General features: G+C 36.0%; 1 protein-coding gene across 1 annotated transcript; it reads left to right on the forward strand.

The window, feature by feature from the left end:
* On the forward strand, nucleotides 1–27,728 carry LOC148952735 (protein-lysine N-methyltransferase SMYD4-like). The gene is made up of 2 exons (XM_089087394.1): nucleotides 1–111; nucleotides 24,860–27,728. Exon 2 carries the CDS (start codon nucleotides 24,898–24,900, stop codon nucleotides 26,380–26,382), a length of 1,485 nt encoding a protein of 494 aa, XP_088943520.1. The 5' UTR covers nucleotides 1–111; nucleotides 24,860–24,897; the 3' UTR covers nucleotides 26,383–27,728.

Raw genomic sequence — 27,728 nt, forward strand, 5'->3', positions numbered from 1 at the left:
TTTTGAGGTCCTTTTGAATGAAAACAAATCATTCAACGGCTCATCTATCCTATAATATATTCAGTTGACTCGTGAGTGTTGAACCAGTAATAAAGAATCATAGTTTATGTAGTAAGTGAATTCTATTTGAATGTAAAAGATTGAAAGGATGGTAATATGCGATAAAATTCTAGACAAGCTACTTTTTGCTATCTTGGAGAGGGGTTAGGTTACATTTTGCCCCTCTATACTTTACCCTCAACCTCCCTTGATGTGCAAATATATAGTCAAAATCATATATTTCCTATCTGCGTTTCAGCAGGGGCGTAGCTACAGTATTTTTATGAGGGGGGGGGGGGGCACGCGGGGGTGCTATTGAAGTAGGTGAGAAAAGTAGCTATTTAACAAACATGCTACTTGGTGAATTTAAAAAAAATTACGCAATACATTATAAACAATAAAAACGCACTAAATACTCAAAAATAAGTGCTGGTGCTCAGATTTTACTCAAATGTCTGCAATGAGCTGCTGCAGACGACACTAAATTGTAGTATAGCGTAAACAAGCTTTCGGGTGGGCGAAGGTGAATGTCGTATACAGTTGGCTTTTTTCAGCCAGATTCACTATAATGTTGTAGTACATATTCCCCCTCCACTTCCCCCAACGCCCAGCACAGGATGCTCTATCCCATAATTGAACTAAGCTCTATTCCAAAAGCACCGGTTATCGCACTAGTCATTTGCTCGTGATTTTGAATGTATTTTGACTCTGTAAGATTTAATTTGTTGTACTAAACTTATAACATACTTGATTTATCGAAGTATTACTTATGATTTGTTTGTGGGTTCGTCGATTTATATTAATAAATAGCATTGATATCAGCGGGCAAAAGCGTAGCGGTGTTTAAGGAAAGATAGAGGATAAGTCAAAGTATTACCACAGGTTGTGAAACATTATATTGTGACATATTCCCCACATTTAAATAGCGACCGTATTTTAAATGTGAAAATATTCGAAAATTAAAGTTAGGATTATTAACTTATCCGTTGGGCATTGTTTGACAAAGAACATCCAGAAAATCTCAATAATTCTTGGCATCATTGCGGAAGAAACCTTAAATCGATTAAAAATTGCCAGGCATGCCGATTGGAAGGGAAATTTGGGTACTTTCCCATTATGTAGACACCTCTAAAAAGTCAAGTTTGGTTAATGATAATGAAATAAAACAAAATAGGATGAATATATAATAGTTTATAAACAAAATTGGGCTATATATTTGTACATTAGGGGAGTGGAGGATAAAGCATTGCATATATTAAATACGTAACCTAACCTAACCTAGGCACCCCGGTAAAGTTCTACCAAATCATATTATTGAGTTAGGAATAAAGTGAATACACCATTCGATGCCTTTTTTTATGCTGATTACGAATATAATAATCATTTCTATCAGAAATGAATTTCAGTCCCCCCCCCGATATATACCAAAACCACCCTAACTGAACCCTGAATGGGCAGATATATGGGGGGGGGGGCTGAAATTAATTTCTCAAAGAAATGATTATTACATTCGTAATCAGCATAAAAAAAGATATCGAATGGTGTATTCACTTTTGTCCTAACTCAATAATATGATTTGGTAGAACTTTACCGGTCCCCCCCCCCCCTAAACCCCAAAAAACAACAGTTTAAATATAGTTCCTGGAGTGAGAAACCCTTTGTTTATAAGCGTAAACCTGTTTTTCATCACACGTTTTGGTCTATTTCGTGACTGGTTTCCTTGTAGGTGTCCTATAATGGCAAAGTTCCGAAAATTGACTCCTAGAGTTTGAAAATTACCTTCCCCTTTGTATCTTTGTTAAAAAAAGACGAGTTCTATAAAAATTACACAAAAATCTTTCGGTACTTATGTATTCTACGAAGAACACACTCAAGAACTTCTATCGCGAACGTGAGACATTACCCGTTTTTCACGGTGTTAATACCAGACAATTAGCTTCGGTTCGGTGGAAAAATACATTGTAGCTATATTTTGATTAAATATTTAGCTGGTATTTTGGTTAAGTTAGGTTAGTTTATCTTAGTTTAGGTTATGTATTTAGTATAATGCGCTCTGGGCGACCCCCTTCTATAATTGTTTGATGTAGTTTTCATAGCCGAAGCTAATTGTATTGTCTCATGTTCGTGATAGAAGTTCTCGAGTCTGTTTCTCGCACAATACATAAGTACCAGTTTTTCTTGTGTAAATCAGGGTATGGGGGGCTCACATTTTCGGAGGTGGTCACACTGAATATCATTTTATGTCCATAGTTCGCTTCACAAGCAAAGCACGGTCTCCTAGTGCTGCATGATAAAACTAATAACAATAGAAAAAGAAAATTGGTCGGTACCGCTTATACGTGGACACAAAATTTCTAAATTGTGAGAAAAATATACTGATTTTGTTTAATTTCACATCATTCTATTTTCAGCAGACATTTAGTACAGCACTCTGATGCAGAGATAAATGTCCCACAAGTAGCGCTGGCATTGTGCGAAATACAACTAATTTCTGTCATAATTCTTAGCACATTTATGTCAATTCTTTTTTTTTGGAGCTGGTTAAACGAAATATTTAGAAAAGCGAAAATAGGGAAAAGTCGGCATGGTATCGTACATAGAGGCAGTACTACAATTACTGGTTAGTATCTGAATCCAAGACCTAGACCTAGGAGAGCGTGCACTGAACTTATGTTCATTATGCGAATTCTGATTGAAGAGAGCCATGAACGGAGGAGGAAATTGTTGATCTTATTCATAGATTATTAGAAAAAAACTACGTTTTCTAAAGAGTTAAAGAGGCTGAGTTACAAGGTCGAACCTTAAAACGTACAGAGATTAGGAGGCACAGTTGGGGGCTGCCGCCCCCAAACCCCGCTTTCGCAGCCTTTAAATAAAAAAAAAAGTTTTTTAAACTGAAAGTAAGGAGCGACATTAAATCTTAAAACGAACAGAAATTATTCCGTATATGAAAGAGGCTGTGCCCTCCTCAACGCCTCGCTCTTTACGCTAAAGTTTTTATTGTTTAAAAAAAGTTGTGAGAAAGTCAAACTTTAGCGTAAAGAGCGAGGCGTTGAGGAGGGCACAGCCCCTTTCATATACGGAATAATTTCTGTTCGTTTTAAGATTTAATGTCGCTCCTTACTTTCAGTTTAAAAAACTTTTTTTTTATTTAAAGGCTGCGAAAGCGGGGTTTGGGGGCGGTAGCCCCCAACTGTGCCTTATAATCTCTGTACGTTTTAAGGTTCGACCTTGTAACTCAGCCTCTTTAACTCTTTAGAAAACGTAGTTTTTTTTAAATAATTTCTGCACGTTTTTGTACAGTTTATTACTTATTATTGCTTGACTAACTGTTAGCTGATCGTGTCAGGAGTTAAAGTTGGGGGCTGCCGTCCCCCAAACCCCCCGCTCTTGAACATTCTTGTGTTAAGGCTTTTAATTCCTGAATACTCAAATCACGTCGTACAGGGTGCCTCCTAATCCCTGTACGTTTTAAGGTTCGAACTTGTGACTCAGCCTCTTTAACAGCCCCCCAACTGTGCCTCCTAATCCCTGTACGTTTTAAGGGTTGACCTTACATTTTAAGGTTCGAACTTGTGACTCAGCCTCTTTAACAGCCCCCCAACTGTGCCTCCTAATCCCTCTACGTTTTAAGGGTCGACCTTGTAACTCAGCCTCTTTAACTCTTTAGAAAACGTAATTTTTTTCAAATAATTTAAAAAAGAAACTGAGTTTCTTTTTTAAAGTTTAAATTCAGTATATAAAAAATTTCCTCTGACGGTGAATCGAGTTTCTTTTTTAAAGTTTAAATTCAGTATATAAAAAATTTGCTCTGACGATGAATCGAACCCGGGTCTTCCGCCTGACAGTCTAGAGTATCAACCGCTGGACTAAAGAGACACAATTATAATTGTTTTTTAGTAAATGGAATCTATTTTCGACGCAAGCATATTCCCACAAAACTTGATATTTGGTTTTTGGAAAACAGGGAAGGAGTGATCAGATTGAGCTGAAATTTCAAGGATAAGCTCCCAGGCCCCAGGAAAGCTTATCCTCTAAATTTCAGCCCAATCTGACAACGTTAAAGGGGGGTTGTGGTGGGAAAAATTAACATGGGCTATTATAGGAAAACGAGGTTTTTCGTAAATGTAAATTCGGGGGATAATTTTTTCGGTCTGAAAATATCAAAAGGCCCTAACAGGTCGAATTCTGCTTCGAATGGGTCCTCATTCACCCGGATCAGTTGCCAACTATGGCCAGTAGGCGTGGATAAGAAAAAAAAGAAATGATGATGAATTTTAAGTGGCTATATTTGGTTTTTTGAAAACAGGGAAGAAGTGATCGGATTGAGCTGAAATTTCTAGGATAAGCTCCCGGGCCCTAGGAAAGCGTAACCTCTAAATTTCAGCCCAATCGGACAACGTTAAAGGGGGGCTGTGGTGGGTGGGTTGAAACTTCCGGCCCAGTTTACCCCATGAAGATAAAGTCGGAGGAGGATGAAATTTTGCAAGTTTCTAAGTTTGAGCTTGGGCTACAAAATGCGATTGCCGCCGTCTCTCTGCGACCTCTAGGACCTGAAATCGCTTAACATTGTGGTGGGTCGCCTCTTTATAGAGGCACAAGTGTGCCTCCTTGACTTTGAAAAAGCCTTCGATTCAATCGATCGAGAAACCCTGTGGAAGGTTTTATCCCACAATGGATTGCCAGAGAAAATAGTAAATCTGATCATGGCCGTTGACGAAGAAACAGAATGTTGCGTTCGTACCAGTACTGGTGACACAAGATGGTTCAAATTGCTTCGGAGGTTAAGCAGGGATGCGTGTTGTCTCCCCTCCTGTTCATCATTGTCATCGACTTCATCTTCCGAAATGCTAACGGTAAAGGAGTAAGACTTAGCAACTCAAAACAACTGTCAGGTGTAGGATTTGCAGACGACCTAACTCTCCTAGCTGAGGACAAGACTAGCCTGCAAAAATTCCTTAACCGTGTAACAGACCGAGCCGAAAAACTGGGTCTACGCGTTAACGCAAAGAAGACGAAATGTATGGCTGTTAGCAGCGATCAACTTCTCGAGATCCTCCACAAGGGCGAAAGAGTCAAGCAAGTATCATGCTTTCGATACCTTGGCAGTATAGTTGATGAGAGAGGCAACATAGCTAAAGAGGTCCAGACCAGAATTGGGATGGCACAGACTGCCTTGAATCGGCTCTTATCAATATGGAAATCTCTAAAATTATCATTAAGGCTCAAAATGAGACTCTTCAACAGCAACGTGATGAGCATACTGCTTTACTCATGTGAAACCTGGAAACTCGACCAAACTCTAGAGAAACGTCTGCTAGTCTTTGAGAATTACTATCTCCAACGATCGTTGCACGTCCGCTGGTACCACCGAGTTACCAACGAACAAATACAAACCCGCACCATGCAACCACCCATCACAGAAGAAATCAAGTATAGACGCTGGCGTTTTCTTGGTCACGTATTACGCATACCGGACAGTAGACTACCGAAGACGACGTTCCAATGGAATCCAGGGGGTTCAAGACGCAGAGGCAGGCGGATGAATTCTCTACGCCAGACGTACGAAAAAGACCGAGCAACAATAAACACTGCTATTGTGCCAGACTGGGTAGATTTTACTAGCCACCATGGGCGCCCAAATGGGGGGGGGGGCGCCCGCCCCCCCCCCTGGCTGAATGATACTGCCTTATTTTTATATTTTTGTTCTGAGATTTCTATTATATAGCATTAAAAATGCCAATTAGATGCGGTTTGCCCCCCCTGGAATTCAGCTTATGGGCGCCCATGCTAGCCACTGCCCAGCTTCGAGAAAAATTACGGAGTCCCACTGATGTCCTTTGCGCCCCTGATGACGACGGAGAAATTAACGTTCCTCTTATTCTTCAATGATTCCATTTCTGTCCTATTTGCAGATGTAGAGGGTGTATTAATTTCCACTTTTGAAAGTTTTAAAACAAGATAATCTAATCTTAATTCTTGAACTGATAGATTTTAGGAAGTAAAAGCATAGAACAATATTCGATTTTACCATTAACTAGCCTCATATTTTTACTCGATGATAATGTTTCAAAGGCAGTACAGAATATCGTATTAAGAGAGGGAGAGGTTTTGAACCCCCCCCCCCCGAAATGTTTGTCTGACTCATAATAACGTAACAAAAATGGATATAAACAATTTTTTATGTTTTTTGAATTTTTTTTGTGCACCCCCCCCCCCCAAAAAAAAGTTCTTGTGCAAAACACCCCCGAAAAAAAATCCTGGATACGGCCCTGGCAATATATTTGGAAAAAATTTAATGCGGAACGCATTATGAAGCGTAATGGACCGCTATTTTTCTCCTTTTCCTTATGTTAAAAATGAGCATGGATTAATAAGAAAAAAATATCCACTTAAAATAAAGAGTAAATTTGATACATAAAAGAGCAACAGTTTTAAAGCTACTTAATAAATTACAGTTTTTTCCAAAGTATTGGAGGTGCAACTGCCCCCCCCCCCTTGCCCCCCCCCCACCCCCAACGACACGACTGCGGCTCAGTTGTGTCAACAGGTGTACCTGTAAATTGAATCAACTGTGGAGAAACAAGAACTGGTTTTGAAACAAGAAACGGTGGCTGAATGCATTCAAAATATTTAATTTGGGCTATATATTTCCACATTAGGACTGCTATGATTATTATCATTCTGCACTATGATTATTCTGCATATTATGAAGTAATAATTGTTTTCTTAACTTGTTTCCTTCTCTCCAGGTAGTTCTTTAGTCATATTTGTACATTAGGGGGGGGGGTAAAGTAAAGAAAATAATTAACTATGATTATTCTGCGTATTATACAGTAAGAATTGTTTTCTTTCGACGTTTCGTTATGTTCAGTTACTTGTCTAGGCTTATATCACGATTAATTTTAAAAAACAAAGTTTTTCCGAGGGAAGTAAAGAGCGAAGTTGAAGCTTAAAACGGACAAAAATTATTACTTCACAGCATATTTAATATATTTTAATATAACTAGTACAAACAAACCAACTAATTGTGTTTCCCTATGCTTTTATGATTATACAAAACTAGCGCTGTACTGAAAACAGAAAATAATATAGAAGTTTTGGTACAGTAAAAGCAAACCAATTAAGGACACTTTTTATAGAATCAAAATATTATCAATCCCTTTTAGGATCAGTCCCTTTAAAAATAAAGCAACAATTCATTTTAGGATTTCCTTTATTTTTTTACGTTTGATTTGGTATCACTTCCGCACAATGGCTCAGTTCAATTACTGGCTCTCGTTTTGGTTCTTAGAAGGACATGTCATGATTAGTTTGTACACAAGTTCGAAGTAAGGCCATCTTGATAGTATTATGACTATAGACTAGATTTAGAATTTGTATCATAGCTTAAAATTCACTCTTGTATAGAGAGAAATAATTGGATTTTCAGAGTTCATATTATGTATTATTTGATCTTCATTTCAAGTGATACGGAGGTATATTTCTCCCAATTTAAGACTGTATATTACCCACTATTGGTATTATAGCTGGTGAGAGCAAAATGCTGCTTGATAAATCAGTCCAATATTTCTGTATGCTGTTCAATTACTTCGCGTTTATTAAAAAATATTTAGATTTACGCTTATGTTTTTAAGGAAATTTTAATTGTATACTGAAAGTTACTAATGTCACACACAACTGGTGTAACACTATAAAAAGCTTTATAGATTCGTTTAGTGTTGTCGGGCTACATTCTCACTTTTGACTCTCAAATCAATAATCCTGTTTTTTATGCTTGACTTTTGTGTTTTCAGTAAAGCGATAGTTTTGTATATTCACAAAAGCATAGGGAAACATAATTAGTTGAATTATTTGTACTAGTTATATTAATATATATTAAATTGACTGTGAAGTGATAATTTTTGTCCATTTTAAGCGCTTTACTTCCTTCGGAAAAACTTTGTTTTTTAAAAATTAATCTTTGTTCGTTTTTGATTAAAATTTAATGCAGAAACAACGCTGCCATCGTCTTTTTTATTTAAATTATTTGAAAAAAGCTACGTTTTCTAAAGAGTTAAAGAGGCTGAGTTACAAGGTCGAACCTTAAAACGTAAAGGGATTAGAAGGCACAGTTGAGGGGCTGCCGCCCCCAAACCCCCCCCTTTCGCAGCCTTTAAATAAAAAAAAGTTTTTTAAACTGAAAGTAAGGAGCGACATTAAATCTTAAAACGAACAGAAATTATTCCGTATATGAAAGAGGCTGTGCCCTCCTCAACGCCTCGCTCTTTACGCTAAAGTTTTTATTGTTTAAAAAAAGAGTTGTGAGAAGGTCAAACTTTAGCGTAAAGAGCGAGGCGTTGAGGAGGGCACAGCCTCTTTCATATACGGAATAATTTCTGTTCGTTTTAAGATTTAATGTCGCTCCTTACTTTCAGTTTAAAATTTTTTTTTTTATTTAAAGGCTGCGAAAGCGGGGGTTTGGGGGCGGCAGCCCCCAACTGTGCCTCCTAATCCCTGTACGTTTTAAGGTTCGACCTTGTAACTCAGCCTCTTTAACTCTTTAGAAAACGTAGTTTTTTTCAAATAATTTCTGCACGTTTTTGTACAGTTTATTACTTATTATTGCTTGACTAACTGTTAGCTGATCGCGTCAGGGGTTAAAGTTGGGGGGCTGCCCCCCCCCAAACCCGCCGCTCTTGAACATTCTTGTGTTAAGGCTTTTAATTCCTGAATACTCAAATCACGTCGTACAGGGTGCCTCCTAATCCCTGTACGTTTTAAGGTTCGAACTTGTGACTCAGCCTCTTTAACAGCCCCCCAACTGTGCCTCCTAATCCCTGTACGTTTTAAGGGTTGACCTTACGTTTTAAGGTTCGAACTTGTGACTCAGCCTCTTGAACAGCCCCCCCAACTGTGCCTCCTAATCCCTGTACGTTTTAAGGGTCGACCTTGTAACTCAGCCTCTTTAACTCTTTAGAAAACGTAATTTTTTTCAAATAATTTAAAAAAGAAACTGAGTTTCTTTTTTAAAATTTAAATTCAGCATATAAAAAATCCGCTTTGACGGTGACTCGAACCCGGGTTGTCCGCCTGACAATCTGGAGTATCAATCGCCGGACTATAGAGACACAATTTTAATTGTTTTTTAGTAAATGAAAGTTATTTACGACGCAAGCAAATTCCCACAAAACTTGATATTTGGTTTTTGGAAAACAGGGAAGGAGTGATCAGATTGAGCTGAAATTTCGAGGATAAGCTCCCAGGCCCCAGAATAGCTTATCCTCTAAATTTCAGCCCGATCAGACAACGTTAAAGGGGGGTTGTGGTGGGAAAAATTAACATGGGCTATTATAGGAAAACGAGGTTTTTCGTAAATGTAAATTCGGGGGATAATTTTTTCGGTCTGAAAATATCAAAAGGCCCTAACAGGTCGAATTCTGCTTCGAATGAGTCATCATTCACCCGGATCATTTGCCAACTGTGGCCTGTAGGCGTGGATAAGAAAAAAAAAGAAATGATGATGAATTTTAAGTGGCTATATTTGGTTTTTTGAAAACAGGGAAGGAGTAATCGGATTGAGCTGAAATTTAGAGGATAAAGCTCCCGGGCCCTAGGAAAGCTTAACCTCTAAATTTCAGCCCAATCGGACAACGTTAAAGGGGGACTGTGGTGGGAGGGTCGAAACTTCCGGCCCAGTTTACCCCATGAAGATAAAGTCGGAGGAGGAAGAAATTTCGCAAGTTTCTTAGTTTGAGCTTGGGCTACAAAATGCGATTACCGCCGTCTCTCTGCGAACTCTAGGACCTGAAATCGATTAACATTGTGGTGGGTCGCCTCTTTATAGAGGCACAAGTGTGCCTCCTTGATACGGAATAATGTATGGTCGTTTTAAGTTTAAAGTCACTTCTTAGTTTCAGTTGAAAATTTATTTTTAATATAATTTCTAATTATCACCGATATAGGGGAGATAAGACAGCTCTAAAAAATACTGCAAACAACCTTGACAGCCAAGAAAAAATTTAGTCTATAACATAAAGTTCACTATCCATACTTCACGAAAGAATATATGTTTTTCGGGAACGTTTGTTTTTCGATGAGCAAAAAGCTGTTTTACTCGGCCGACTTCCCCTGAAAAAGCCATAATGAAGACAGGGCTTTATAAATCACCTACTGACTAGCAGAAACTAGAAGGCTTCTGTAGCAAAAGCAAGCTGTTTAAGGGCTTATTTAAAAGAATGTGTTTATACTTAATCGCTTTTTATATATTTGACTTAATAGCAGATTCCCACAAAGTGCACTTTCGGTTGTTCCCCAACTTTTTTAAATGAAAGAAGTGCCTTTTCTAATGAAATGACCAACAAAAGGTGATTTCAAAACCTTTTGCAATAATCTTTTACTTTTGATTTATGAAACTTACTGACAGGGTCTGGATGGGGAGTATATGTGAGGAAATCGTATAAGCCTCCAGTTAAGGGGTTTGGACCATAATTATTGCAATGGTACAGTTTTATGCTTCCAAACTCTTCCACTTAAGAAGTGGTACCAAAAGTGCCGTTTCCTCCAAAATGAGTGCCATTAAACATCACTTTTTAAAGTTCTGCTAGCCCAATAGCCCCACACTGTAAAAAAATCGTTTGAGATTCAACAAATTTTTTGTAATGTTTATCAACAACAAAATTTGAATTTCAACAGCTGAAATTGAATATTGGAGACCATTTTGGAATTCCATGGTCATTATTGAATTTCCAAATTGTTGAAAAACAAAAATGTTGAATTCCCAAACCCAAATTGAATTTTCAGTTTGTTGACAAAACAACATGTTGGATGTTAAGATCTTTATTGGATTTCCATTTTGTTTGCTGTTTATGCCAAGGGCATAACTTAAAACCCTTGCCCTAAGGGTTGTGTGGGAGTATCCTCCCTAAAAACATATTTTCTATCTGGAAATTAACTACGCTGAACAAAATGGCTATCTCAAAATTTTGATTCGATGTGTTTGGGGGAATGATTGCCGTGGGGGGGGTCGTTCTTTTATTGGATTTCCATCAAAAGCGTTGTCCAATTTCCTTGGTCTAAAGTCTATTATCTAGCCCCCGGGCTCTAGTTTCCCTTTCTTCTTTCTAAAGCAGAAATAAATACAAAAAAATAATCTAATTTATTTTACCAGTGAAAAGAATCACAGCCGCACTTGTCTCTCAAGTAACATGACAGCTCTTAATAGCTGCAAGTTTTCATGGTGTAAATAAGAAAATCAGTAAATGACGTAGCAGACTGACAGAACATACTGAGTAAGAAGTATCTCCGAATCACGAAAATAGTGACACTTGGACCTGAAGTGAAGATGAAATCAAATCCAGCCACAAATAAAAAAGAGACTCCCCCTTTTTTCTACATCCAGAGGTGAACGGTTGCAATAATAATGCCACGAATCTTGTCTTTTCCGAATACCTTTGACTTACTCATCAGATCTCATAAAAACTCTTGTTCGCCGTCTCATAAAAATCTGTGTTTTATAAAACTGAAACCTTGCAAAATAGATCCTCTGCTGACATGAAGTACAACAAAATTATTTCAAGCTATAAAACTTCGCTCAATCCAAATTTAAAAGTTTTTAAAGACACGCAAATACATTTCCTAGATTTTGAAGAAAAAAAAAACATTGATATGGCTTAAAATTCTACTCTAATAACAGGTATTGCATTTTTGGAACTAAACCCTGAGAAAAAGAAACTGATAACTGAAAATCAAGGTAAAATGTTGTTTTGTCGAAATTTCAATAAGTATGGACCTGTCATGTTGGCAAATTTAAGGACCCTCTAAGGGGAAGGAGTGGAGGCAGGCACTTCAAAATACTTTGCCGGGACATACTTTGGTACTTCCTTTGTATAGGAAAAACATCTTCGAAACTATAGTTGAAAGTTCTGGGTTTCTTTCGAAAGGATTTTCGTTTAGTAGAGAAATGGATTATAAGACCCGGATTATCTTTTGTCTTACAATATTAAACCGTTGTTTTTTGGGGTTTAGGGGAAAAAAGGTACCTAGGTTTGGTTAGGCATTTAGTATATGCTCTGCTTTACCCCCCACCCCCACCCCCTAAATGTGCAAATATAAAGCTGAAATTTGTTTTTAAACTATTATATTTTTATCCTATTTTGTTGTACTTCATTAGCATCAACCAAACTTCATTTTTCGTGTGTGTTCCAGATAGTACATAAGTACCCATACTTTAGCCTGTAGACCCATCCCTGAATGTTTCGTTTTCTTAACCTAACCTCTTTCCAAGATAGCCAAAAGTAGCTAAAGTAGAATTGGTACTGTTCTATTAGCTGTAAGCCATGCAAGATAGATGATAAAAGAAACTAGTCAAATAGTTTCTTTGGGTAGATATATGGATCGCACACAGTGATTTCTAACTGCGTTTACAATATTTTAACTTTAGTTTTTTGGGGTTTGGGGGGGAAAAAAGGTCCCAAGGTTAGGTTATGTATTTAATATATGGAAGCTTTTACCCCCACCCCCTAATGTGCAAATATATAACCTAATTTTGTTTCTAAACTATTGCATTTTATTCTATTTTGTTTTATTTCATTAGCATTAACCGAACTTCACTTCCTGCATGGTTTACAGCTAATCGGACAGTACCGTAGAATTTTAGCAAACTTTTTTTTATTTATAAAAATGTACTGTCTTAAACATTTTGGGAAACATAATACACAATGTATCAATATTAATAGACTAAACAGAACACTTGCCATCACAATCAGAATGTCGTCTCTCTCTGATCTGAATGCCCCCTAGGTAAAATCGTCGCTTCGTCGTTTGAAGGTCTTAACATTAAATCTACTTAAGTATTATAGGTTTGTAGCACAGTTTATATAATTAGACACAGTTATTTCTAATTATATAAACTGTGGTTTGTAGGTAGTTGAAGGAGAGGATTTTTTTTTGTCAGATTGATTTTAAATCATATCATTCGAAAACAAAATAAGAGACAAATTAGGTCTTGGGAGGAGGTTTAGTTGCCCTCCAATCTTTACGGTCTGTTAAAAGGACACTAGAACCAAAAAAAAACAACAGATAGAAACGCATCCGTGATCAGTCTTCTGGCAAAAAGATAAAGTCCACATTTGTTCAGGTAGGAGATCATAAACCCTCGCTATAGCATTTTCTGAAATACCGAACCTGAATGTCTGATTAATATTAAGATTTACTGACCTTTTGGGAGACGTATCTCTCATTTTATAAAATCAGGCTCCCTTTTTTCAAAATCTCTTTTTCCTCTGAGGCTTGGAGCCTTTGGCGGGTAGATATTAAACGTAATGAAATTTATATATTTTGCAATCTGCATAAAAACCCAATTCTTATCAATTGTTATCAAAATTCCATTTTTGAGGTTCGGTTACAATTGAGGTGAGTCGCTGCTTAATTACAGTTTATCACTATGAACTGTTTGATGAAACTTATTCTGCTAACGTCCAATTTTTTAATTAATCCCGTATAAAAACGGAGTTTTTGAAACATGATTCATGCTACTAAAGTGTAGTATTTCTGAGTCCTGTTGAAATGTTCGCTATTTTAGAAAATTCTCTTTTTTGGGAAGCTTTTGGTTCCTTTACGTGTTTCGTAAAGGACTGAAATACCCTTAAAGGCGTCTTCTTTTCTTCGATATATTTGCTTACTTGGCTATTCAACGTAAGCAGCAAATTTATGGCAAATCCAGGGAAGAATTTTTTTTTGAAACGCTTTTTGGGTCTCACTGCAAAAATGACGTTCATCGCAAAAACATAAGTTGTTCCCACATAAGGATTTTCGTTCTTAATTAGAAAAAACTGAATTCATAAAGTAATATATTTTCACCGTTAGTACTGTTAAGGTTAGGGTAGCATCTTAAGAAATTTTCTACCTACAAAAACTCACAAAAATGTATTTAAACAAGCGATTGTAAAAGTTAAAATATAATTTTTGTACATAAATTTCCGCGTGTTCATTTTGCAGACAAAAAAGTTCAACTTATTTCAAAGTAAAAATATATTTAATTATTTTTATAATTATCTTTTTATACTCAAAATTCAATTAGCATTCCCCTTTTTCTGCTATAATTCAAATATTTGAATTGAACTTATACTGAACATATTACTTTCAATGGTCCTATAGTCAAATTTAAAATGATATTCAAGAAACTTCAAACTACTGTTGAAGTTCAAACCGTGTTGATTGATATAGCCTATTTACGGTGAAAATTAATTTTTTTTTCTGCTGAAAAGTACATAAATCTTAATAATTCAATAAGCAATTCACAATTTCAACAGAAAAATTGGAATTTTTTTGACTGGTTTGAATTAAATAAGCAAGCCACAATTCCAACAGAAAAATTGGATTTTTTTTTTACTTGTTTGAATTCGAGCAAAATATTTTGTTGGAAATCAATTTTTTTTACAGCGCAACTTTTCTACTTGAGACACGACACCAAAAGTGCCGTTTTTACTGCCATCTGAACTTGATGATGGTGGAATTTATACGAAAGACATAGATATGTGCAATATCTTTTATATCAGCTATAAAAGATCTACCAACGATGCTCCGGTAGCCTTCTAGTGCCACCCTTTGAGAAATGGCACAAAAAGTGCCATTTTAGTGTCATATGACACTTGCAGATGGCAGAATTTATAAAAATCACGTAGATATGAGAAATAGCTTTTGAATGAGTCATTAAGAATCTCTTATTGATGTTCTGGTAGCCCGCCAGACCTGTTGAAAAAAAATGCATTCTTTGCAATAACATAAATAAAAGGGAAGATACTTGTGTATTATACCGACCCTGTTGTTCTTGATTTGTTTAAAACCGGCTTCTCTGTATGAACTCGGAGATAATCAACTTAGCCTGAGTGAGATAGATTACTATGCAGGTATATTTTAATTAAACATTTAATGTATAGAGGTGGTTAGGTATTTAATATAATGTGTTATGGGTTGTCTGCTTTTTCATAATTTTCTGTTGTAGTTTCCATAATTTTGGTTCGAAAGTATTATATTTTTATCATATTTTAGTATATTTTATGATTAACCTAGCTTCACTTATTGAACGTGGTCGATATGATACGCAAGTACCAGTAAGTCAGTAGTCATAAGTCATTTTGAAAAAAAAGCAGCAAAATCACATTTTCTTTCGGTTAAAAATATTTTGATTTCGTCCTTTAATAACCATAATCTTCTTAAACTTTGACCTCTTGACAACTATCTTGCTTTTGCATGTAATAATAAAGTTGTGTAGCTGGAATCCGTATCCTTACAGAGATTTGAAAATAAACGGCTATTAAGGGCATGGCTCTTAATAAAATTAATTTGAAAAAACAAAGTTTTTCCGAGGGAAGCAACGAGCGAAGTTGGAACTTAAAACGGACAAAAATTATTACTTCACAGCCTATTTAATATATATTAATACAACTAGTACAAATAAACCAGCTAATTATACTTCCCTATGCTCTAATGATTGTGCAAAACTAGTACTTCACTGAAAACACAAAAGGCAAGTATAAAAAACAAGATTATTTATCTAAGAGTCAAATGTGAATTTTAACCTCAATAACACTCAACAAATCTGTAAAACTTTTCATAGTCTCACACCAGTTGTGACATTAGTTACTTTCAGTATACAATTCAAATTATCTTAAAAACACAAGCGTAAAACTAAATATTTTTTAATAACCGCGAAGTAATTGAACAGCATACAGAAATGTTGGATTGATTTATCAAGTAGCATTTTGCTCTCACCAGCTATAATACCTATAGTGGGCAATATAAAGTCTTAAATTGTAAGAAATATGCTTTGGTATCACTTGAAATGAATATCAAATAAGAGATAATATGAACTCTGGAAATCCGATTATTTCTATCTATACAAGAGTGAATTTCAAGCTACGATACAAATTCTAAAGCTAGTCTATAGTCCTAAAACTATCAAAATGGCCTTAATTTGAACTTGTTTACAAACTAATCATGACATGTCCTTGTAAGAACCAAAACGAGAGCCAGTTATGGAACTGAGCCATTGTGCTGAAGGGATACCAAATTAAACGTAAAAAAAAAATCCTAAAATGGATTGTTGCTTTATCTTAAAAGGGATTGATCCTAAAAGGGATTGATAATATTCATCCGGATAAGAAACAAGACAAATGAAAAGACCACTCAGGACACAATATGAGGGACAGTGTGTTTGAGGGTCTTGGACGTAGTCACTGAAAAGTGTTCGGGAAGAGACAGCTCCCTCCCTGGCACCTTTGCAAACATATCGACAAGTTTGTCACATGGAACGGAAGAGCTAAATTTGTCGGTGAATTTTCAGCCTCGAGTACATGTCTCCCGAAGCACTTATGACTCCTCGTTGTGCTCCACGTATTCACTCCTCGTTGTGCTGCAAACAAAAGTATGTCGGCATGTACCAGTGAGTCCGGCACGCCCGACGGACATAATGTCCACCCAAAACAAGCATTTCGCCACTATCATCTGCATCGACCAAGATGTTCTGTCACCGTTGTTGAGAGCATCAGAACACCCTAAGCCGTGCTGAAAACCGAACTGATACGGAGGGGCATAACATTTATGCTTCAATTTGTCGATAAACAACAGCTCGAATAGCTTGCAGACGGTAGTCGACTCAATTATCGGGTGCAACGAAGAACACCGTGTCGTCAACTTTCCTTTCTTGGGAACAGGTGTCAAGTGTCTAATGCAGAAAGATGATGAAACAACTCCCTTTATAAAAATCGGTTCTTGGCGTTTACAACCCCCCCCCCCCCGCGGAAAAAACCTCCCGTGGAAAATACTCACCCAGAAAATACCCCTCGGGAAAAAGCCCCGCGGAAAATACCCCCCCCCTCCCGAAAAATACCCCCGTGGAAAATAAGGCTTTCCAAATTTGAGATTTATTTGGGTTTTATTTTTTAAATTTCCGTAGGTGGAAGGAATTTTGGTACTTGTGTATGCGCCACTCACTCAAGTTTACGCTGTGTAAAATTCGAGAACACCAGTTTTTTCGTTAGTTTCTTCGTTACTTACACATTAGGGAGAGGAGAGTATAGCGGGTCTGCATGCAAAATGTGTTTGTTACGATTATTCTGCATATTAGATAGATAGATAGATAAGTGTATTTTCTAAAAGTTTCATTTTCCTAGCCTAACCCCTTTCCTCGAGATATAGCTTGTATAAAATTTTACCCTTGTCTATAGTTTTTAGACTATGTGGTAAAATTAAAAACTAAGTAGATATAAAAATCAGCTTATAAATGATGTCTTGAATAACTCTATGATGTTTCAGTGCCCTGTCAACAATAAAATAAATAATAACAATAATAATAATGGACGTATCAGCGCTACCGATACAAAATGAGATTTTCCTTGCTGTTCAAGGTGGGGGCTGTAAGTTTCCTGTTCAGGGTTTTTAACTATGGTGATTTCAATTGTGTACTTTTTGTGTTTCTGTGCCGCCTTTTTTGATGGGTTTCAGGCTCTTTTCACGAATTCCTTCAAGTATGTTTTCAATAAAACATATTTACTGTTAAGACTCATGAAAATAATAGTTACCATTCTTGAAACAGCTACAAATGACAGTTTTTTTTCGCACTTGACAGGTTTTTTAGAAACACATTTTTAAACTATAATTTTTTTTTATTTTTGGCCCCTTTAAGACCTGAAAATGGAATTTGCGATTATTGAATTAAGAAAGAGCATAAAAAGAGGCGTCAAGTGATGGATTCATTTTCTTCTAGCTAAATTATCTGAATATGTGCATATTTACTGAGAAGACTGTATAGAGCTAAGGAACCTGTTGCTGTTTTGTAGGGCTGCCTATGGAATTACTGTAAATATTTAATTTGGGTAATTTCTGAAGGAAATATCACAAACAAACAGAAATAGCACCATTAGGTTCCTTATTTAATACTATTTTCAAATACCACAGTCTTTAATCTGGCAATGCATCCGACCCCTCCCCCCTCTGAGGGTCCAAGTTTTAGCCTGAGGAATACATAAAAAAGAAAACAATGAAATTCATTAGTATAATTTCGACTAATTTTGAACGTGAAATGTTATTACGGAAACGAATTTATAGGAATTTCGAAAAAGAGCTTGAAACTCCTCAAAAATGGTGATAGGTTGGAGCAAAAGTACACCATGGGAATTTCCTTGGTCAAAATCCCTTGCAGGAGAAGGCCTTCTTGATCAACAAGGAAAATTACTTTTTTGCATGCGAAGCACTGATGTTTCTCTTACTTTTTCTCCTTGTTTTTTTTTCTTCGTCGCTAATGGGGCGCTGGAACACCATAGAGCTGTTAAAAGGCTCATCTGAAAGCTATTTTTCGTTTATATGTGATTTTTATAAACTCGACTTTATAACGCCATCGTAAAGTGTCGTATGGCGGCCAAAAGTGGCAATCAGGGTTCCATTTCGGGAGTGGAAACGCTAGGTAGTATGAAAAGAGTACCATCACATTCTCCATGATCGAAAAACCTACACCTGAGCTTTACAATCCCCCATCCTGTATACCCTCTCTCACTTAGCAGACTATATAGAACGACATTTTATAAATAATAAATTTTTTCCTACAACTTCTCAAACACTCTATGAATAACATGCCCCATAAACCTTATATATGATAGCTATATTTTTTGTCCTGTTTTAACAAAAAGTCATGTTGACTTCTGCTGTTTCTTCGCCTAAGTTTGACAAATGTCTCTTCGTGAGGCTTATAGTATATTTTTCAGACCTAAAAACGAACAAGGAATTAAAAAAAGAAGAAAAACGTTGCCCTTTCCCTATATTTCGAACTAATACATTTTGGCCTCCCCCAGTTATTTTTTGAATTGACGCAATTACCCAAAGAGTCAGTTGCCGAGGATTACAAATTCTAATAGAGCCATTCAATTTTTCATTTTCTAAACTCATATCTCCATTGGAAAGTGGCGTTTTCTGACACTTTATGCCGCTAAACGTCAATTTATAAGAGAGTAAAAATAGCCCGAAAGGGAAAATCTAAGATAGCTGATTGATTTTTCATTGTTTAAAACCCTCAACTGGTGGGTTTGAGCCCCCCCCCCTGCGTGAAAAAGAAGGTAAATCAGTCTTTTGCTTAGTTGTTATGTATGTCATTATTTCATGATAATTTTTTTCTACCAAGGCTAGCAGGTTACCGCAACATCGTGTAAAGTTTTTAATTTAAAAGCTTCGGCCTCTCTTTATGTGCCACTTGTAAGTTCGTCTTAATAACTCAGTCGCAAAGGGCCATACGAGGCCATCTACTTATGAATCAGTCTTTTATTTACTGCTGGATGCTCGTGGAATTTTCAGATCTCAAGGCTTTTTAGACTGAAATAAGCACCATTATTATCTCCATTGTCGAAAACTTTTAATAGAATCCTATGAAAATGAACTTTTAAGGCTTAGAATGTCTCCCCCAGTCCCCTTTGTGAGTGAAAACTAAAAAGTGTCTTATGATGAAAAAAATGGAGAAAATCGTCCACGGACTTTTTAGTCATGTGACAAAATTGCACATATATTGTGGAAAAGTTTGAGGGAGGTTGCAAGTAAGGCCTATACTTAATGTCATTTTTAACAAAAAAATAATCTTGAGTTTTTAGTGTCATTGCCGAAATTGAACGAAAATTTTTTATAAGCTTTATTGTGCATTTTGAAATACGAGCTGATATTGATTTTAAAAAAAAATGTTTTTTTTTATTGACGTAAAGAACGAACTTGAACCTAACTTGAACCTTAGAACGAACAAAAATTATTGCTTCGAAGATTACACAAGATATATTTACTGAACTATTCTAAATAAACTGACTTCTGCCATTTTCTAATATATATAGAATTCTAAAAACCCTTTTTAAAAACTTAGCTTGCTTGAGTTTGTTAGAGTATGATACTTGTATGTTAAAAGTTACCGATATCATGGCTTGTGATGTGAAACACTGTTTAGACACTTATCTAAATCAGTCTTTTATTTACTGTCGGATGCTCATCAAATTTTCAGATCCTCAGAGAAAATATTGTTTTTAGGTTTTGTGTTTTGTGTTTTCATTAAAGCACCAGTTTTCAGATTTCTAAAGATACTGGAAAATATCACGAATTTATTTCGGCTACTGTTGTAAATATATCTTGTGTAATCTGCGAAGCAATAGTCTTTGTTTTTTTTTTAATTTAAACTTCGCTCTTTACTTCCGTAAGAAAGCTCTTTTCTTAGATTAATTGCATATAAGTAACTGGGAACTTTCGGTAAACGATTTTTGGACATGTTGAATTTGATGGTGGGATTTTCATTTTTAGGTCCAAGTTTTTTATAGGTGGTACTTCCTATAAATAAGGAATGGTGATTTGGCCCTTAATCTTCATTTTCTTTTAAGAATATTTTTGAGCTAAGCCTGGAATATGGAATGACAGCTTCCATCTTATTGCAGACTAATCTTTACGGGAAATTCTGTATTTTAAATGTCATGAATAGTTAAACCGTGGTGTAGAGAGCGGGGTCCCGACGTTTGGTGACACCTTCCCTCTTATTTGAGATTTTATTTTTGTTAAGAAAAGCAAATACGCCTTAATGATCCCTTTTTCTCAAAGCTTTTTCTTAAGTAAACTTTAGCGTAAAGAGTTGAGGCACGAGAAAACTAAAATCGGATAAATAAAAAGGATAAAGGTGTCTTTCAATCCACACCAGGTCAGTTAGAGTAGTTATAGTACGTGCAAATGCTACAAAAAGTGTAACTTCCTACAAAAAACAAATAAAAAACATTACTTTTCAGTGCTTCCTACCACAGCCGCATAGGTAGAGGTATAATCATAGCACATTTCGTATTTTGTATTTCCTTAAGCCACCTGCGTTAAAGTTACCGATTTCCATGCAGGTGTGATAAACTCACCTGTGCCTCCACACAGGTGAAAATATCAATCACGTCTATCTTTGAAAATTTTTTTGAGAATCTATTTGACGCTATCTAAGAATTTTACTTTGTGACATAAGACTATTTGATGTAAAATTTATTTTGTGATGTAATAATTGTGCCGAATCTAAATAGTGAATAGTCGTTGATTTATTCTGGCTTTGTTTTTGTTTTCTGGAATCAAGTATTTCTTCTGCTTAGTGTTCACTTCAATAGGCTGTTTTTTTTTTTTTTTTTTTTCAGCACTGAATATGGTTTGACGGAGGTCCTTGCCGAAATACGAGTAAATGTCCTTTCGCTTCTTTTTTCCTCTGGCTGATACTCACCCTCGTTTTCTTAGTTACTTTTTTTAATTATATACTTCTTTTTTAAACGTCAGGGATAGCCACTATGGTCTTAGAATATATTTATTTCAAATTTGACAACAAAACACTTCCCAATTCAAGAATTTTAGCAAGTTTCGGATTTTCTTTCTTCTGACCCTTTGAATGTTCGTGTTTCTGCAGTTAAACGTTTCACATTTCCAAGAATATTGGCTCTTTTCAAAATCTCTACTTTTTATGTCAATTTTTGATAACAAAACAAAATTCCACAAAATGTCAATTTTTGACCACAAAACAATTTTCAATTCAAGAATATTAATATATATCACATTTTTTTGTTTTCAAGCCCTTTGAATGTTTGTGTTTTTATAACTTAACCTTTCAGATTCCAAATAAACAAGTCTTTTTCTGATTTTCACAGTTCTTATTACAAGTTTGACAATAAAACTTTTCCCAATTGAAAAATTTTAGCAAATTTTTCGTTTTCTTCCGTCTGACCCTTTAAATTTTCATATTTCTGTAACTAAACGTATCACAATTCGAAAACATCAGCTTTTTCAAAACTGCAAAGTTATTTTGTCAATTTTTGACTTGTATGAAGAAAAAATGAAAATCTGTGAATTTCCTACGGAGAACATGAAAATGAGGAAATATACCAAGAGAAACTCTATTTTTCTCCTTAGATATAGGGTTACTTGATATCGACTGCCCACCAAACGAGTGGCCTTGAAATAGCTTTGAAATAGGTTAATTTAGACAAGATTAGATTGACACCACTCTTATCATTGTCGAAATAAACCTAAATTTCAAAGCTATTTTAAGGACACGCGTAACAAGTGTTATGACTCGTGTTAGTGAGTGGCTTGTTAGATGTCTTCATTCTTTGTAGCTTTGTTGGATATTCCAGAAAAGTTTTTCGTTGGTAAAAATGTATATGTTGGTTATTCACCGGCAAATTTGGAACTAAGGTTAATTTTGGTGTTCTCAGAAACACCAAAGGAAGGCTGATCCTAAAGTGAAGGTGGCTAAACAAAAAGCTAAGTTCTGGCTCCGCATGTGGATAGCCTGTGATCGTCCTCCTTCTGGTTCTGTCCATCAAACAGAGGAGAAAACCAAACGAGAGTACAAGTATTCCCTGCGTAGAGCGAGACTAAATGCCTGGGATGGCCCCTGTCACAAGAAATCCTGGGATCGTGTTAAAACAATTTAAAGTGTTCACTTCCAATTAATTCCTCTCTTCGGCTGTGTGATTTCGTTTCCCATTATAAAAATATGTTGCTTTCATTTAATGTTAATCTCCAAAATCATTTTACAAAGCTTGTCAGCTCGATCCTTCCAGTTCGTATCAACCAATCTCAAATGCTACCGGCGGAAGGTGTTATACTCTGAGCTCTTAAGCAAGTGAATAAGTCTAAGTCTTTTGATAGTAATGGTATTTGCTTCAAGTTTTAGCATATGACTGTCCTGAACTACTGAAGCATTTGCAGTTATTGTTTCAGATGGCTTGGCACAGTCCATTGTGCCACATAGTTCTTGTCCGGTTGTATATCTCCCATTGTTAAGAGGGGTAAGGACCCCTGTGCTTGCTCTAATTACCTTCCTATCACTGTATCTTGTTTTGTTAGTAAGCTATTTGAATACGTCCTACTTCCAGCCATTAACTCCAACTGCGATTTTACGCCCTTCCAGCTTGGTTTAGAAAAGGTATAGGCTGCCGTCAAGCTCACCATATTGTGGGTCGGCTAATGAAACAAGCTGTTGCTCAAGAAAGTCCCCTGTATTGTTTGACCGTTGATATATCCAGTGCTTTTGACAATGTAATTCATTCAAATGTTTTGTTTTCTCTAAAAGCGTCTGGCATTAACTTTTCTGTTGTTTCCGTGCTTAAGTATTGGCATGCTAATTCTTCAGTTAGGGTGAAGTGGAAGGGTACAGTAGGGGAGCGTATTCCTGTCAAAAAAGGCGTTAGACAAGGTGCCGTGTTATCTCCAAGTATATTTAAGTGTATTTTAGCTTTGTGTCTCCGACGTCTTCAACCGTCAGTTTTTTACAATGATATTTTAGGCATTAGTCATGTTGCTTATGCAGACGATGTTCTGCTTCTTAGCCAGACAAAACAAAGTCTAATTGCAAACTTTGACGTGCTTTCAACTGCACTTTCTGAAGTAGACCTTTCAGTTAATGCTGCCAAATGTGAGTTTTTGTGTTTTGTGAATCTTCCACCAGCATCGCCTCTTTACTTGAGTTCTTCAACTATAACATGCTCAGGAAGTATTAAATGGTTAGGTCTATTTTTTTTCATGCCACTTTCGACTATTTTTCCGCTATTACGTACAGCGTGCTGAAAAGTATGCGGGTTGGTTACGGAAAAATTTCACTCAATCTAGTCGGTATAACCGAAGAGGAATTTGCCGTCTTTATTCTATATTCTGTGCCCCTGCTGTTTTTTATCTTTCTAGTTTTGCTTTCCTCCTTCGTAAGAAAATTACGAAGAAAATATGCTCAGGATATTTTAAGTAGTATAAATATCTGCTGTGTTTGCCTCGGTGGTACCAGAACCATAGAATCGTTTCTAAGTTTGACATTGTTGATGCGCCTTCGCGACTGAAACAAATATCTGCAGATCTATGTTTAAAAACTCAGCAGATGATTGTTGTTTTTGACCCTCTTTGGCCATTTTTTGATTTTGTGTTAATTTATTTATATTGTATTAGAATCGTATGTTTATCGTTGTTTTTTTTTTCTTTTTGTTTACTCCACAGTTTTATCATTGTATTTTACGGGTTATAAACAAATATTATATTATTAAAACCCTATGTCTGGGAAGTTGGAGTGGAATCGTATTTAACAAAATTTGAGAACTTCTAAGGCAATTATAGTGGAAAATATAGAGTGTATACCTTCTCTGTTTGGGCTCTTAGGATGATGATTTGTCGTGAATAATTAAAACATAGGGAAGAAACACAGTATACAGTTAAAGGGTGAAAGAGATCTTGAAAACAACATCAAAATATGATTGGTAAAATAAAAATCCAAAAATTATCAGTTGTAGAAGTGAAACTTTAAAGATAAAATAGCCTCTAACGAAAAAAAAGAAGAATAAATAAAAGTTGATGTGATTGTAGCAGAGACGCGTGGAGATCTTTTACGTTTGATGGTAGTTTTAGCTTTCGTCAACAATTGCATAAAATTGGGCTGGAAAAAAGCATAAAATAGACGTTAACGAAAACATAGATATAAAATATCATATTAATTTAATGAAAAGATGTGGAGGGGGAGAGGTGCAATTTGGAGGACAAATTGTTAGTTAAATCTTTATCTTTTTATTATTGAACCATAAAACAGAGCTTTTTATGCTGTCCGGGGCCGGGGGGTACAATGGAACCTCTTATGTCTTTACTAGCAGGTTTTAAAATAAAATTAGTTAAGATCAAAGGGGGATTTTCCCAGAAGTACCCTCCAAGCTCCATTAGCAAGAAGTACAAGTTTTATTTTATGAATTATCTTCAAGATGTTTATAAGTGCATTTTGTCTCTTCGATTCTTCCTTTCCTTTCGCTAGTCATATTTTTCCGATTTCTTTTAGTTTCCACCGACTTCTTGGACGAGGAGAAAAGTCTTTCGATGGAATCTTTATTACTCATTGAGGAAGAAAATGTTGAAGAATCTTTACACGTTATGTTTGGTGTTGTCAACATGTGTCTAAGTCAACATGTGTTTTTTGACCGCTCAAAAATCACCCCTAAAAAATCAAAAAGGGAATTTGAGTATTACAAACAAAAAGGAAACCAGGCATTTGTCTCGTGTGAGTTAAACTTAGCTCTTGAAAACTATAAAACTGCTTGTAAATTTGCATCTTGTCAAGAGGACTTGGCTTTCTCCTATGGAAATATTTCAGCCGTGTTATTTGAATCCGGTAAATATCTTAAGTGTCTAGAAGCAGTATCAGAGGCTCTGTTTAATGGTTATCCAAGAGAGAAATTCTATAAGGTTTTCAAGCGAGCTCAAGAATGCCTTACAAAACTAGGATCAGCCCGCAGGCTACCTGTATATTCCATAAACTCGTATGAAACCCTAAGCACAATTTTAGGAGAATCAATCAGCATGCTTATTTCAGAGAAACCATTTCCTATTCCTAATTTTGCGTTGAAATATGTAGGTAGGAAAGATTTTAAAAGAAATACAGATATCCCAACTGTTTCAGAGTCGGTATCGATTACATGGGATGCAGATAGAGGCTCTTCTATGGTGGCAGTTGCTGATATTTCACCGGGAGATTTAATCCTTGTTGAAAAGCCGGTAGCAAAAAGTTTGGACTTGAAAAAGAAAAACTGTGTATGCTACGAATGTTTTGTTCCTGTTCAAGTGCCTTATCCATGTGAAAACTGTGTATACGTCATGTTCTGTTCACGTAAATGCAAAGAAATTGCTTTAGATTACCACAAGAGAGAATGTCCTTTCCTCTCACTTATGCGAGAAGGAGACTCTGGAGCAGTTTGGACAGTTCGTCTTATATGTCAGAGTACCCCTCAGGAATTTCTTGATCAAACCCTCGAAGTCTTTAATGGTCAAACTGAAAGTGTTTATGGAAAAATTTGTGAGCTCGGATCTCGCACTGATATCAATGATATCAAAGATGTATCAAAGATATATATGTCATATACTACTTGCCTTGTTACAAGACTGATGGAAGATTATTTTCGTGGATGCACCACCACAATTAGGAGCAGAGTTGACTTACTCTCGGATGTTATGTATCATGTAGCTTTTGTGACCGCTAAGCTCCTATCAGCTATCATGTATAACAGAGCTGCAGTAAATTCAATCCCACTCGAACATGTTGCCATCGTTGAGGGGTACACTCTTGGTTTAACGTATAGCAGAATTAACCACTCGTGTGATAATAATGTAATTCCTTACGATATAGGTACAGAGAGATTCCTTGTTGCAAGGCGACCAATCAAGAAAGGCGACGAAGTCCTAACAGATTATCATTATCAGTTAATTTATAGTTTGTTTGAAAACCGTTTTGATATAGATTACTTCCTTAGGATGAATTACAACTTTGCTTCTTGCTTGTTGCATGGATTACAATTTTGCTCTTTTTGAAACTTTGCGAAACAATTTCGCTCTTTTTGTGCAGTAGAACGTTACAATGGCACGCGAATGCAGCTACTGGTTGTACATACTTTCATCTGTGAAACATGCAACGAAAAACATGTTTGGACTGACCTAGATCTTAATGAACGACATGTTTGCAATAAATGCAAAAATAGTATTCCCTTTCATGCCTTACATTGCAACTTCACTGGAATGAAGCTTAGAGCTGAGGCTATTTTGTGTTGTAACAATTTTAACGAAGAAACACGCTTTAATGAGCTACTTAACCTCATAGGGGATTTCCATGCTCTGTGTGGCTCTCCATCATATTTTGGGATTATGTTAGAAAAAAAGCTCCAATTTGTTCTGAGGGATTTCGTAAAGGAAGCTGCGTCATTTGAAGGAAAATGACTTGAATATCCTAGGTTCCTACCCTTATGGAAGTAAATAGATAGTTCTTAATTCCTTTATGTTTCTTTCGTGTAGCCCACCAATCTTCAGTGATAATAATGTATATGTTTACCTCAGTAACTGAAAATGTTTTAAGTTTTGTTCAAGTATTTGAAATATGGATTTACTTTAGAAGGTCTCCTTCATTTGCTTTTTTCTGTGTATGTGCCTGGTAAGAAGTGTGCAGAAATCTGCCTTTTGCTGCGTAGCCGGTGCTATACAAAAATAAGGCTTCTCATTATAGCAATATGAAGATAATGGTTCTTGTGTGCAACTTTGAGAAAATGTTTATATTCATAATTTATGAGGAATGAAATAGGTTTTTTTTATATTCGGGATGCTACCAAAACCCTTTACGGGGTCTCCGTATGTGCTTTTTATGTAGTTAAGTAAAGAGTAAGTTCAATTATGATATGTTTTATCATAGATAAATTTCCTGATTGCGGGAAGTCAAGTTTAAACAAGACCAGCCTTGAGAAGACTAAATTCTTATGGGGCAGAGGGAAGGTGCGTTTATTGCGCCTGACAGGTGCGTTACTAGCCCAGGTGGGTCAAAAATTACAGGTTATGTGTTATAGAGTCGTATAGCATGTGTTATAAGCTTATCCTATAGCCGGTGTTATAAAGTTACTGCTGCCTATAGCACGTAGTGCAGTGCCATCTTCATATTGTATATGCTGAGAAGCTTTCTTTTTCTATTGATATGGTCAGAAGATAAGCCTTATTTTTGCATAGCACCGACTACAGAGTAAAAGGCACTTTTCCACTGTTGTGTTATTATATTTTTATTGCTGGGCCATATTCCTTTATTACATTTTTGTCCTTACCTACGCTTTTTCAATGTATTTGAAATTAAACAATATTTTTAAGAACTATGGAACCTACTTGTCCAGATAAGAATAAAA

The sequence above is a fragment of the Artemia sp. Qi Xiang Cuo genome, chromosome 4 (assembly GCF_049724085.1).
Source record: "Artemia sp. Qi Xiang Cuo chromosome 4, ASM4972408v1, whole genome shotgun sequence".
NCBI classification, from domain to species: domain Eukaryota; kingdom Metazoa; phylum Arthropoda; class Branchiopoda; order Anostraca; family Artemiidae; genus Artemia; species Artemia sp. Qi Xiang Cuo.